The sequence below is a fragment of the Castor canadensis genome, chromosome X (assembly GCF_047511655.1).
Source record: "Castor canadensis chromosome X, mCasCan1.hap1v2, whole genome shotgun sequence".
Taxonomy (NCBI): Eukaryota; Metazoa; Chordata; class Mammalia; order Rodentia; family Castoridae; genus Castor; species Castor canadensis.
The window spans coordinates 92,013,641-92,028,288 of NC_133405.1; the positions used below are offsets into that span (position 1 = coordinate 92,013,641).

Here is a 14,648-nt window from a genome sequence, read left to right on the forward strand (position 1 = left end):
AGTATCCCCCCTCCCTTTCTACCCCTACTCACAGACATATACACATAAACACACATACCCACAAGTTGGGAAGAACCGAAGCTTGAGAAAAAAAATGGAAGAGACAGGAGAAAATGCAAGTTCCTGAGGTCATGATGATACACAATGAACATTTGCAATTTTTACAGGAACTAACAGCTCACACAGACTTTCATTTCCCTTTTCTGAGCTGCAAGAGTGTTGGTTCAGTACCTTTCCCTTGACAGGCTTTTATGGTAGTCCTCTGAGTATATGATTGCCCCCTTCTGACCTGGAGGGCAAGAGTCTGGTTTTCTGGTTCTCTCACCCACCTAGCCCCCACCATCCAGAGCCAGAACACAATGGTAATCTCTGCCCAGACTATGTACAGGATTAATAAATCTTCCTCTCAACAACCCAAAGTCTTTACCAAGCACTTTGCTCTTCTGGACTCTCCACTAATATAGGTTCAGGCAGTCTGCAAGTGGCTTTTTTTTTTTTTTTTGCAGTGCTGGTGAAACCCAAGGTCTCATCCATGCCAGCCAAGTACTCTATCACTGAACTACAGCCCTAGCCCCTACAAGTGGCTCTTTTTTTGTTGTTTTGTTTTTTGCAGTACTGGGGCTTGAACTCAGGGCCTACACCTTGAGCCACTCCACCAGCCCTCTTTTGGTTGGGTTTTTTTGAGATAGGGTCTTGCAAACTATTTGCCCAGAGCTGGCTTTGAACCGCAGTCCTCCTGATCTCTGCCTCCTGAGTAGGTAGGATTACAGGCGTGAACCACCAGCACCTAGCTACAAGTGGCATTTAAAAGCAAATGTTTTAGCTAGACGCAGTGGCTCACACTTACAATCCTAGCTACTCAAGAGGTGGAGATCAATAGTATCAAGGTTTGAGGACAGCTCAGACAAAAAAGTTCAGGAGACCCCATCTCAACCAATAAGAAGCTGGGCGTAGTGGCACATACATGTCATTTTAGCTATGTGGGAAGCAGAAATAGGATCATGGTCCAGGCCAGCCCAGGTATAAATCAAGAGAATATTTTTTAAACATTTTTTGTGGGTTTGAACTCAGGACCTTACACTTGCTAGGCAGGTGCTCTACCATGTGAGCCACTCCACCAGCCCTAAAGCAAGACAATATTAAAAAATAAATAAATAACTAAAGCTGCTGGGCACTGGTGGCTCAAGCCTTCAATTCTAGCTACTTGGGAGGTAGAGATCAGGAGGATTAAGGTTCAAGGCCAGTCTGGGCAAATTGCTTGGGAGACCCAATCTTGAAAATACCCAACACAAAAAAGGACTGGAGGAGTGGCTTACTAGAGCACCTGCCTAGTAAGCGTGAGCTCTGAGTTCAAATTCCAGTACCCTCTCCCCCCCAAAAAAAAACTAAAGCAAAAAGGGCAGGAGGCGTGGCTCATGTGGTAGAGCTGGCATGAGGCCCTGAGTTCAAACTCCACTACTGGAGTTTGAAAAAACAAAAAGGAAAGAAAAAAAGTATTTTGATTTCAGGATGTGCACAGTGATGCAAAATACTTTTTATGGTCTTTTGAACTGTGAGCTCCCTGAGAACAGGGAATGACTGTGATTCATCTCAGTGTACTCAGTGTCTAGCATAGAGCTGTACACACATAGGTGTCAGTACATGAGGGGTGTCTAAAATTGACTCAGCACACATCAGGGTAAGGCTATTCCACATATGATCTCGTTTCATCCTCCTGACAACCCTAGGAGATACAGACTAGCCCCATTTCAAAGAGTAGGCAACTACGGCTCAGAGAGGGCATTGGAGATGTTTTGTCTAAAGCAGCAATTCTCTACTGGGGGCAATTTTTCCCTCCTCAGATGACAAGGTCTGGGGAAGACATTTTTTTCTTTTCTTTTCCTAGAGAATTCAGTTTCTCTCTCTCTCTCTCTCTCTCTCTCTCTCTCTTTTGAAGAACACATTTTTGATTGAAGGGCTGCTACTGGCATCTAGTAGGTAGAGATGAGGGTGCTGCTGGATTCCTGTAATGTACAAGACATGCCCCCCTCCCCAAGAAAGGATCATCTGTCTCTAAATGTCAGCAGCAGTGTGGAGATCAAGAAACCCTGATTTGAAGAAGAGAAGACCAAGGAGGGAAAAAAATCACTGTCCTCAAATCCCTGGAGAATTGTCTTAGGGTAGAGTGAGAACACTGTTTTGTGATCCCAAGGGCTGAGTGAAGATCACTGGAGGAAATCGATAGAAAGACAGATTCTGGTAGTCAGAGCTTTCTGGCAAGGCAACTGGCTATCATTAAGGAGGGCAGTTTTCTGTCTCTGCAGTCACATAAGCCATTTAGGAAGCTGGTTCTTACCCAGGAAACCCTTGTAGAAGCCTACAAGTCCTGTCCCTAAAAGACGAACATCTTTGTACTGATGATAAGTTTGGTTTTAAGAATCCCATCCAGGGTGAGACATGTATCTTAGCAGTAAAACAATTTGAACCGACAAATAAAGAAACAGCTAAAACTACTGAAAAACCTAAAAAAAGAATCCCTTCCAGCATCAGCGCCACTCAAAGGTTGCAGACTGAACCCAGGGTTACAGGTTCACCTCTTTACAGCCAACCCTCTGGACTACTGAAGTGGATAGGGACATTTCCTACCACTTACTAGACTACAAGTCTGTCATCAACCTGGTCTTCATGGTTTTTTTGCCCCTGTGTGGCTATCACTACTTCTAAATGGACCTGTGAGAAAAAGGAAGAACAGAGAAGGCCTATGCCTTCTTGGAGACCATGCAGATGACATGGCAGAGCATCTCACCCACCATAGTCCACACACAAATGTCAATGTAGTTCACACGATGCCTAGAAACAGCTGACCCTCTCCCTCCCATCTCTTCCCATGTAATGCCCATACCACAAGGAGATCATTGAAGAGGAAGACCTCCCGCTGATGCAGCCCTAGCCTCTGGGGGCGATTTGGATCTGGCACCTCATAGAGCTGGCAGCAGCAAACCAGTCGACGATGAGGGAGAGACAGGACCTGGAGAGGCATGGAGAAATAGAGGTCAGCAAGGCCAGCCCATCAGCTTCAGGCCTCTGGTACCTTAACATTCAACCATGGCGGGGGGTGGGGGTGTGCCTCTGATGCATATATGTCACAAAGAGTATCAGCACAAAGCTTAAGCTTTTCTGCCACCTTGCTTTTGTATCTCTAGTGCCCTCTGTCTGTAACGCCTTTCCTGCCAGCTCTGCATAGCTTCATTCCACCCCTCTTCAAATCCCAATTCCAAAGTTATCTCTTCTAAGAAGCTTTCCCTGATTTCCCCAGGTTCAAAATGGCTCCTCCCTCCTTTCTGTTCCCCTAAACTAAACCATGAGGCAGGTTGTTTTTGGCAACCCCATTGTTCTCAAGTATCGCTAAGGCCAGAGATCATGTCTTATTCATATGTCTGTGTTTGGGGCCCAGTGAAATGCTGGTGTCAGTAGAAAGGCATCCATAAAGGTTTGCTGACCAAAGTGTATTCTTGCCTTGCTTCTTAGCTAATATTAGCTTGGCTTCTCACTTGGGCTGGTCATGCTAAATGGGAGGTAGGAAGGGTGCTAATAGTTATACAACACCTTCTATGGGACTTGATATATCCCCCATAATCTGCACACAACCCCCTGAGGAATACATTATCATGATTTTACAAGTAAGGGATTCAGAACCTGGGGTTCAGAGTGCAGTGACTTACCACTCAGTGGGGGCCCCTCTGCAGCCTCCCAAGGCACTTACTGGTTTCTTGCCAACAATCATGCGCTCCACGGCCTGCACCTGGGACACATGGTCATCATTGGTCCGCAGTTCACGACCCTGGATACGCTGGTAGATGCCCACCAGGAGGTCTCGGGGGATGTCTTCACCATTGTCAACCCCTATGTTGGGGGAGTAACAAAGAAATATATCACATAAACATGGGGAGTAGGTGGTAAGGGTTCTCCTCAACACCCTATACCCAGGCATGGACAATGATAATAGTCAGGACCAAGGGACAGTGGGTACCCTCAGTCCCTCAGCCAGGTTTGGGGCAAGGAGGTGCCCTTCAACAAAACAGTTAGCAGCTTTCTTCCCTAGGGTGGGGATTTTGTCTAAACAACTCAGAACACACTGTGATTTAGACAATCAGGTACTATTTTTTACCTTCCTAATTAGCAAAAATAATTTTAAATAATATCCAGTGTTAGAGTGTGGGAGAGTGGGCATGTATAGTAACCTAACTATTTTGGAAGGTAATTTGGAAAGAGCATAAACATTCAGTCCCAGTGAGTCTTCTTCTAGGAATCTGCCCTGAGGAATTACTCAAAAATCTGTGCAAAATTTATGTCCAAGAATGTTCACTAAGTGCTATTTATGGTTTGGGTCTTTTTTCTTTTTTTTGGCGGCACTGGGGTTTGAACTCAGGGCCTCATGCTTGCTAGGCAGGAGCTCTTACCACATGAGACACTCTGCCAGCCCTTTTTTGTGTTGGGTTTTTTCAAGATAGGGTTTCATGAACTATTTTCCCAGACTGGCTTCAAACTGCAATCCTCCTGAACTCTTCCTCCTAAGTAGCTAGGATTACAGACATGAGACACCAGCACTTGGCTAAGTGCTATTTATGGGAAAATTCTGACACAACCTACGTTCTTTCTTAGGCAGGGAGGTGGTACTGGAGTTTGAACTCAGGTTCTCGCACTTGCTAGGCAAGTGTTCCACCACTTGGCCACACCTCCTGCCCCTAAATTCTAATAGTTGAGAAATGATTAAGGAGAGTGTATCTATTTAATAAAATAATACACAGCTACTAAAATTTGATGTTTATAAAAATATTCCAAGCCAGGCATCAGTGGCTCACACCTGTAATCCTAGCTACTCAGGAGGCAGAGATCAGGAAGATTGCGGTTTGAAGCCAGCCCAGGCAAATAGTTAGCAAGACCTTATCTTGAAAAAACCCTTCACAAAAATAGGGCTGGTGAAGTGGCTCAAGGTGAAGGCCCTGAGTTCAAGCTCCAGTACTGCAAATATATATATATATATATTTTTTTTTCCAGCAGCATGACAAACTTCTTATAGCAAGTAAATTGTGTGTATACATACATGGAGAGGGAAGGAGGGAAGGAGGAAGGGAGAGGGAGAGGGAGAGAGAGAGAAAGGAGAAGAGAGAGGGGAAATGAATGAATGATGGTAGGATTCTAGGAGACAGATCCAGATGGCCTCTGATCTAACTCCCTCCTCCCAAGTCTACCATCCTTCTCCACTCCTACCTGTCTGCTGAGTGAAACCCACTCACTCTTCTCTCTAAATCTTCTGCTAGGGAAAATGATTTCTCCTTTGGAAATGCCTCCTCCTTGGACAGATATTAAAGGAACATTTTTCTCCATATTGCCTTTTTTACCTTAGTTGCCAGAGAGCTTAAAGTCTCCAGCTGTAAATCCTGATGGTTAGCAACTTTGTCTTGTTTGGGTTTTTTTCCCCCTCATCTCTATTTCCCTCTTTCATTTCTGTTGAAATAATTTTAACATACCTGCCATTTATAGTAAGGCTGCTCTTTGGTGAGAGGCAGAGCTTGTAAGCCTCTTCAATAAGCCAAAAAAAAAAAAAAGAGATCAAAGTGACAACTTTCCTCTGGCATTTGTGGCCCTCAGACAGTGGTTCCAGCTGACCTTTCCAACCAATCATCTACCCCATCTCAATTGTTCTCAGCTTGTTGTTTTTCTTCCTGCAAGGGGAACCTTCCTATGTCTCTAATCTTTCACCTTACCCACGCCTTCAGGGCTCACCTTAAAATAAAAGTCCTCCAGGAAGCCAGAGGAAGGTAGGTTCCCCCTCCTTTAAACTCTGACTACACTCTGGCCTCTCTGACATCCTGTTCATTTTCTATTTTGTAGGTTATCTGGGCACTACAAGTCAGTCTCTCCCACAATCTGGGAGCTCTTTTAGAGCAGGGACTATGGCAAACTCCCCTCCATTGTCCTTGACACCCATCATAAAGCCTGGCATACATTAAGCACCCAATAAGTATCAACTGTCTTAGTGGTGGTTGGTTAGCTGACAGAATAAATGAATACATGAATGGAAGAAAGGGTACCTAAAATAATTAAATGAGTCTTTACAAATAAGGAAGAAAAGGAAAGAGAGAGTGAGGAATGGAGGAGGACATGGCTGAGTGAAGTACTATAAAAACCAGGACTTTTATCTCTCATGCTCACTGTTATAATCCCAGGACTTAGAAGACTGCTAATAGTAGATGTTCAGTGAATATTCAGTGTGTGGATGGATGCATGGGCAATGACTTTTATTATTCTTTTTGCAGTGCTAGGGATCAAACCCAGGGCTTTGCACATACTAGGCCAAGTGTTCTTGCCACTGAGTGACACCCCCAGCCCAACAAATAACTGTTTGAGTGAATTAGTAAGTGAATGCCCAGGGTACATTTAGCCTTGGGAAAAAAATGACAACACCACAGGTTAATTTCCAAGAACACCTGGGATCTGTTTCATTCTTCCCCCATCCCACCTTGCCCACTGTTGTTCCCAGGTGAGGGGCAGAAAAAGCTGATGGGAAATTCTGGTCACCTCTCAGGTTCTTGATGAAGTCATCTAGTTTCATCTTGCGTTCAGCCTTGACGCTGGGACTGTACATGTCGGTATTGAGAAGGATGATGGCAAAAGCAAGGATGAAGATTGTGTCTGGGTTCCGGAACTGGCGCACGAGGGCTGGGTTACAGACACAGTATCGCTGGCTGCAGGGCAGGAGAGGTCAAGTCCAGATTCAAGTACCAGCAATCTCCATCTACCCACCATTCACCCAGTGTGGCACCACCAACCCTTAGTTCTCTGGGTCTGTCATCTTCAGTTTCCCTAAGACTAGCAGGTAAAAATCACAAATGCTACCTTTTTGGAGCTTTCCTAGAACATTTATTTATCTTGCTTTACTTTTTTTTTGGTGGTACTGGGGGTTTGAGCTCAGGGCTTCATATTTGCTAGGCAGGTGCTCCATCTCTTGGGTCACTCCACCAGTCCCTTTTTGTGTTGGGTATATTTTAGATAGGGTCTCATGAACTATTTGTATGGCCTGGCCTCAAACCATGATCCTCCTGATCTCTGCCTCCCAAGTAGCTAGGATTACAGGCGTGAGTCCCTGGTGCCCAGGGGATTAACATTATTTTATGTAATCCAAAAACAATGCTGCAAGATAGCTATTTTTTCCTTCTTTTTTGTTGTGCTGGGGACTAATCCCAGGGCCTCAAACATGCTAGGTACATACTCTACCGCTGAACCACATCTCCAGTTTTCAAGGTATCTCCTAGCAGTTCTATTTTGCAGATTAAATGACCTAGGCTCAAACTGGTGGGGTAACTTGGTAACAAAGTTGGTGAATGGTGAAGCCAGGCTAAAAATCCAGATCTGTCTAACTGCAAAGTAAATCCTCCTATCATGAGAAACAAGTTCTCAACAATTCCTCTGTTTTTCCTCTAAATATTCCACAGAGGTAAGCAGGATTTAGACCTAGGTCTATCTGATCCTCAAAGTGTTTAAAGTAAATTGTAATGATTAAGGGCATAGATGGACCATAGAGTTAGACACACTTGAGCTCAAATCCTGTTTCCACTTATGGCCCTGGAAACAAGTTACCTAATGTCTTTGAACTTCAAATTTTTCATCTGCAAAATGGGAATAATAATAGAGGCACATACCTCATAGGGCAGTTTTGAGTATTCAGTTACATAATCATGTAAGTTGTCCAGGTCAGCAGCTGATATTTTAGTGAATGCTCCACGAATGTTAGGTATTTATTTTCAGTACTGAGGATGGGATCCAGGGCCTCATGAATACTAGGCAAGTGCTCTACCACTGAGCTACATCCCCAGATCCATGGCTGTTAGCTTTTATTGCTGATGTTGTTATTATTTGTTTAATGCCCATATCCCAGATACTTAATATTCACTACCTCTGATCCTCATAACTGCCTTGCAAGATAGGATTTATCATTTCTACATTATGGTAAGAAAGTATGAGGCCCAGAGAAATATACTACATGGGCCCCCAAAGTAGAGAAGGACAGCTGCAGGCATAGAAAGCAGGCATACCTGAAAGCTTCAATGAGTCGCTCCACTTTCTGGGCCTCACCCTGTACCCGGATATGGGATTGGAACTTCCGGAGTGCATCATCCAAATCCATGGAGGAGAAGTCCATCTCATCCACCACACAGCTGAAGAGCAAAGAAGGGGTTGTGGCACTCGATTCACTGGCAGAAACCTCTGACCCACCCTGACCTGCTCAAATGGCCTGACACCCCTACTGATAAGACTTTCAAAACCAGGACCTGTGGTCCTAACAAGTATAAATGAGGATAGAATATTTGAATCTATTTCCCAAAATCAAGGTGAGAAACATGGTCCTCAAGGGTCCTTTTTACCAGAGTACTCATTTCAGAGATGGGAAAACTGGAGCCCAAAGCAGGCCATAGGATAAGCAGGCTCTGCCCAGGGCCAGCCAGAAGACTTTAGGAACAGGGTCAAGAGGTATCAGACCCCTTTGGGACAGAAGGGTATGGAAGCAGGAAGATCTATTCATCCTGTTTGAAAAAATTTATCTGAGCAAAAAGGACAGGCTGTCCCCTCTTCCCTCCTGCCCTCCTTTTCCAGTAATCCCAGGCCCGCCTGCCCATGTTGGGGTCCTCACTCCAACACATCTCTGTTGAACTGCTTCTGCCGGTTCCCGAGGAATTCCCCTATCATCTGCCGGCTCAGGCCTTTCCGTTCCAGGATGAAGTGAGCCACCCCCACCGGTGTATCTGACAGGAAACCTCGCTCGATCAAATACTGGATACCCTTCTCTGGCTTCCTGCAGAAAAAGAGGAGGTAGATGAGAAGACTGTCCTCCTGGAACTGTGCCCTCTGTCCCATTTCTAGAACTAATTTTTGGGCCCACCTAAGCCATGGTTTCAGAAAACCAAGGACTCTAATAAGGTCCAATTTCTTCCTGGTACAGATAAGAAAACTGAGGCTCAGGGAGAGGAAGCCACTTGCCACTTCACAGAACTTCAAAATCCCTAGGAATCTTTACCCCCTGTCCTCCTCCACTGGACCACACCACAGTTGGAAGAAAATCAGTAACTAACGAGAACCAACTCTCTGAGTCCCAGACCCCCTAGGGCAGGGAAGAAGTGAAGAGATTACGTTGTTTCGTGTCTCACCCAGCCTCTGTGAATGTTTCTATAGACAGGGGGCTCCCTATGTTTCCTGAGATCTAGACCAAAATCTGGGTTGGAGCTATTCTGTATTCAGAGCCCCAGAACCTTAGGACCCCATGAAGTTAAAATTCGGAAGAGACTGTGGTATTGTAGAAATCTCAGATCCATCACTTCTAAATTATATGACTTTGGACAATTCCTTTTACTTCTCCAGGCCTCAGTTCCTTATCTAAAAAATTGGGACATTATTACCACCCTGTGGAGTAATTGTGAGAATTAAATATAGGTGGCAGTGTTTAATAGACTGTAGAGATGTAAGGCACTGCATCTAATGTCTTCCATTTCATCTTATGTTTTCTAATTACATCTAATGTTTTCTAATTATTTTCTAATCAAATGCCATACTTCCACCCCACTCCTAAGCACCTGGCACAAGACCAAGCACTTAAAATGAGCTCAGTGGCAGTCACTGGCAGTCCAGCACACCTCCAACACCACAAACAAACATACCCTGCTTGTCAACAGATAAAAAAGGTGAAGCTCAAGGAAGAGATACATGTTGCCAGAGCTTTGCAGCAAGTGGCTAAAGGGAGAGTAGTGGTCCTGATCTACTGCTTCCCAGACTAGGTCTCTACACCTGAGATTTCCTCCCCTCTGGAAAGGCTAGGTAGAGATGATGAAGCTCAGAACCCATTTAGTGGGAACATTTTGCCTAAGATCACACAGCCAGTCAGTGGCAGTACTAGGACCCAAACCCAGGTATGTCAGAAGTCTCTCTATCACCTGTTTTATTTTGTTTTTGAAACAGGGCCTCACTATGTAGCCCAAGCTGGCCCCAAATTCATGATCATCCTGCCTCAGCCTCCTGAATGCTGGGATTATAGATGTGTACCACCATGCCCGGCTTCTGCCACCCTTTACCCATTCCTCTTCCTTAAACAGTTGGAGAGAAATACCACTCCACCAAATGAGAGGATTGGCAGGACCAGGGTCACTCCTTGGAGCTCAGTCCTAAGGACAAAGTGCCTGTGCAAGACAGGAAGGGATAAGGAAACTAGAATGGGGAGCACATACTTATTGAAGAGGTTGAGGCCAATTCTGTAATGCCGCCTCTGTACCACATCGTTGTTGAAGGCTGGCGAGTCCCAGCTGTGCCTCGTCTCCCGCTGGTAAGTCTGCTTGCATAGGCCAGTGGCTGGAGGCTCCCTCAGGCTGTCCCGTGAAGAGGAGCCAGAGCTGCAGTTGATGGTCTCATTGGAATTGCTGGAACTCTCAAGGCTCTCATTATCTCCACCATCAGAGTTCTCACCTGCTGCTTCACACTTCCCCAACCTCCGACCCCCAGCCACACCACTGGGCCCAGTGCCACTGTTGGGGGCTGGTGGCAGGGGCCCTGGTGGGGCTGGAGCTGGGCCCTCAGGGGCTGGGTAGTGGCGGTGTGCAATTGGGGCCCTGCCTGGTGGCCCCTTGTGCTTCAGGGTCCCATGGGGGCTGCAGCCATCGGCCTCATACACCAGCTGGCGGTGGACAGAGCCGCGATCTGAGCGATCACTCAGGTCCACGGAGCTGTCACTAGGAGGCTCGATGGTAAGCAGGGGAAGGTGGGCAGCCCGTAGCCGGAAATCCCGGCACTCCAAGCACCCAGGACCCCTGCGAGTGCCTTCCTCTCGGCTTCCATCTTCCCGGGTCCCTGGTGGCACTGGCGGAGGAACTGGTGGGAGGGGGGCTGGTGCCCAGAACTCAGGCCGGCCCTGGGGTTGGGGCTCTGTGCTAGGCAGTTGCTCCGGGGATGGTGGGGGAACTGAGTCATCCAGGTAGAGGGGAAGATCACTGAAGGATGTGGCTGAGCTGTCTTCTTGCTGTTCCTTTGACTCCCGCTTCTCCAGTTGGGCTGACCCTGGCTCCTCAGACATTGGCCCTGATGGGTGGCAGTTCAGGGCCTCATCGATAGATTCAGCCAGAGACTTTACCTGCACAGAAGGGAAAGGGAGGAGGGAAAGGGAGAGAAAGGAAGGAAAGAGGAAGGGAAAAATGATAGAAGGGTGGTAAGGAGGGAAGGAAGGGAGCAAAGGCGGGGAATCTTCTGGTGAGTCAGCCAAGAAAGCAGATTCCCCTCCCCCCACCCTGACAAGTTCTTTATGGTTTATAAAAAAAAACTCCCAGGGAGCCATTGTGAGCTCACAGGAGCTGGGGCTAATGACTACAAGGTCCCTTCTCAGACACCCTGATATCTCTATGTTCCTTTAGACCCAAGCCAAATACTATCTCCTCCCTAATTCAAAGCCACATTCCTGCTTCTACCATGTCACTAGGATAAACCAAAATCTCAGGCTCCTCTGGGCTTGCAGATGCTCTCTGCTCTCATAGGAAATCTGTAATATTTAGCCTTGCGAATATGGACCATGCCTGGGAACTTCTCAGCTTCCAAACTATCCCCTAATGATCTCTGCCTACTAGTATTCATACTCTTGAAGCAGAGTTGGTCTATGTGACCAACAGCATATAGTGAAAGTGAAGGTATGTCACTTCTGGGATTAGGCTGTCAAATACTACAGCTTCTGTCTTTTTTTTTGTTTTTTCCTTTCCTTTTGTGGTAGTGGGATTTGAACTCAAGGCCTTCACTTTCAGCCACTCCACCAGCCCTATTTTTGTGATGGGTTTTTTTGAGATAGGGTCCCACAAACTATTTGTCTGGGCCTCGAACTTTGATCCTCCTGATCTCTGCCTCCTTTGTAGCTAGGATTACAGGCATGAGCCATTGGCGCCTGGCTTCTTTTTTTTTTTTTTTTTTAAATATACAATTTCTGTCTTGAATGCTCTCTCTGATTTGCACTCTCAACCCCATAACTTGTTAGAAGCCACACCATAAACAGTTCCAGGGAGAGGCTCATGTGGTGAGGAACTGAATCTTCCTGCTGACAGCCAAGTGAGTGAGTTTGCAAGCAGACCTGTCAGCCCCAGCCCATACTTCAAAGATTGCAATCCTACCCTACAGCTTGACTACAGCCTTATCAGAGACCCTGAGCCAGAACCACTCAGCCAGGCCCCTCCCAGCTTCCTGGCCCTTAGAAACTGCATGAGGTAATAAATGTTTGTTGTTTAAGCTCAGTCTCTAAGGTCAGTTTTAAGCTACTACATTTGGGGGTTAGTTTGTTGAGCAGCAATAGATAAGCAATACACTTCCTCATCAGATTTACATAGCACTGAGAGCTGGGACCAGGCCTGGTTTCTCTCTTTCCCACCAGACAGTGATTCCTTATTCTCTATTCTTCCCTTGAGGGATGAGTGCAGACCCAGGTTCTCTTTTTAGCTCAGTTTGACACAGAAGAGATGTTTAATTAAATTTTTGTCATATGAATGAATGGCACAGATACCTTCAATACTTCTCTCCTTCCTTCCATCTTTTTACTATTCTGAGGCAGCATGACCAGGCTGATGGCAGGGCCAGATCATAGAGTTTAGAGCACAGTGGTTTTTTTCTCTTATAAAACTTCACCCAAAAAAAAAAAAACTTCATCCGTTCATTTATTAATTCAGCAAATTCTACCAAGTACCTCCTTGGTTTTAGGAAGAAAACTAACATGTACTTAGCAGCTACCAGGTACTTTCATATATGTTACCTAGTTGAACTAAATCTTCAAAACACCTCTATAAAGAAGGCTTTCTCTCCATTTTTGCTGATTACGTGTCACTGAGGTTAAACCATTTGCCTAAGGTCACAGAGCTAGAAATGGCAGAACTGAAATTTTCTCCTGGGCAGGTGTGCTTACACACCCTAAGCCCAGATCTCCCACTCCCCTCATTGCCAGTTACATTCCCATCATTCCATGTTTTTACTGATGCAATGTCTAGGCAAGCAATGCTCTCCCAACCATCTCTGACTTGCTAAATCTCTTCTCAGTCTGGTAAGGCCCAGTTCCAATGTTGTTTTCTCCAAGAACCTTCTCTAGTCCTCCCAAAATCCTTTCTCATGGCTCTGAGCACATTCTATTTTAGGAGATAGTAATGCACACATATGTCTGTTATTTCCTACCAGACTGGGAGATCCTGAAGAACACAGACCAGAGTCCAGTTGCAGTCTCCTACTCTCTAAATGGGGAGACCTACTTCACAGGTCTTGTTTTTTTTTTCTTTTGGCAGTACTGAAGTTCACACTCAGGGCCTCATGCTTGCAAATGTCATAATACTTGAGCCACACCCTTGGCCCCTCACAAGTATGTTATAAAGCATACACAACAGCTGACACCCAGTTGGTACTCATTACCAGTTAGGTAACCTTTATATTTTGGTTTTTTTTTTTTTTTGAGACAGGGTCTCACTATGTAGCCCAGGATGACCTTAAACTCTCAATTCTCCTGCCTCAATCTCCCAAGTGCTGGTACTATAGGTATGTACCACCATACTGAACTTAGATAATCCTTTATTTGATAGTAGATCAAGTCCCAAACAGTGAGAACTTTTATTTGTTCTATATACCATTATTTTAACCTGCTTGTTTTAGCAATATAATTGGGGTGCGTGTGTGTGTGTGTGTGTGTGTGTGTGTGTTGCTAGGGATCAAATCCAGGCTCTTGCTCAGGCTTGGCAAGTGCTCTATTGCTGAGCTATATACCCAGCCCTTGGTTTTTTGAGACAAGGGTCTCCCTACATAGCCTAGGTTGGCCTTGAACTCCCAATCCTCCTGCCTTAGCTTCTGAGTGCTGGGATTATAGGTGTGGGCCATCCTGCCTGGCTATAATTATTTTTTTTGTCTTACCAATTTTCCCCCATCATTCTCATACTCCCAACTGAGATCGTAGCTATTTGTTGCTATTCAGCTTGGAATATAGGTAGAAAACAGCAGGAGCAGCTAGAGCCTAGGGATAGGTAAGAAAGGCCCTTTTCAGGGATCCTGACCTGTTTGGAGAAGGAATCCTCAAGCTCTGTGATGTCATTAGAAAATTCTCCAGATGTGGTGACAGAGCTTCCACCACCATCAATGCCCCCACCACAGGAGCCTCCATAGGGGAGCCCCCGTTCAAGCCGGTGGCTCCGGGCCCCAGCCATGGCACCCTCGTCCAGCGAGGCAGGCTTGCCCTCGAAGTACGCAGGGTTCTGTGCCTTCTCATACTCCTCAAAGGAGAACTGCATCCGCATATTGGACAAGATGATGCGGCGGGACATGCGGCTCTCTGAAGCTGAGCTGCGCAGTCGCTCAAAGTTCTTATTCATTCGGTACTGGCGGAAGGCTGTCTGGATGGTCCTGGCAGCCCTGCGGCTTAGGAAGGAGCCCCCATACTTCCTCTCCAGCATTTCCACCTGGCAGGGAGGATTGAGGGAAACATGGTCAGAAAGTTGCCAGAGCCTCATTGCCCTGGGCTCTTATACACAACCCAACTCAAGTCACAGCTAATTGTCACCCAAAAGTTCTAGGCTGTGTGCTCAGTGTTGTCTTCTCACTTGAATCTCAGATAGCCCTGGTCACCA

At 46.0% G+C, this 14,648-nt stretch overlaps 1 protein-coding gene across 6 annotated transcripts in view; it reads right to left on the reverse strand.

Moving 5' to 3' along the window:
- Iqsec2 (IQ motif and Sec7 domain ArfGEF 2) overlaps positions 1-14,648 on the reverse strand; it is an 87,528-nt gene that overhangs the window by 10,476 nt on the left and 62,404 nt on the right. For all 6 annotated transcript variants that reach the window (XR_012444557.1, XR_012444558.1, XM_074063761.1 and 3 more), the window contains 7 exons: positions 14,079-14,480; positions 10,257-11,152; positions 8,672-8,833; positions 8,076-8,198; positions 6,562-6,728; positions 3,743-3,882; positions 2,882-3,007 (listed from right to left, as the gene is read on the reverse strand). Coding sequence is in view for 4 of the 6 variants with exons in the window: in XM_074063761.1 (XP_073919862.1) it covers positions 2,882-3,007; positions 3,743-3,882; positions 6,562-6,728; positions 8,076-8,198; positions 8,672-8,833; positions 10,257-11,152; positions 14,079-14,480 (2,016 nt within the window). In the remaining 2 variants the exon portion in view is untranslated. The remainder of the gene's footprint in view (positions 1-2,881; positions 3,008-3,742; positions 3,883-6,561; positions 6,729-8,075; positions 8,199-8,671; positions 8,834-10,256; positions 11,153-14,078; positions 14,481-14,648) is intronic.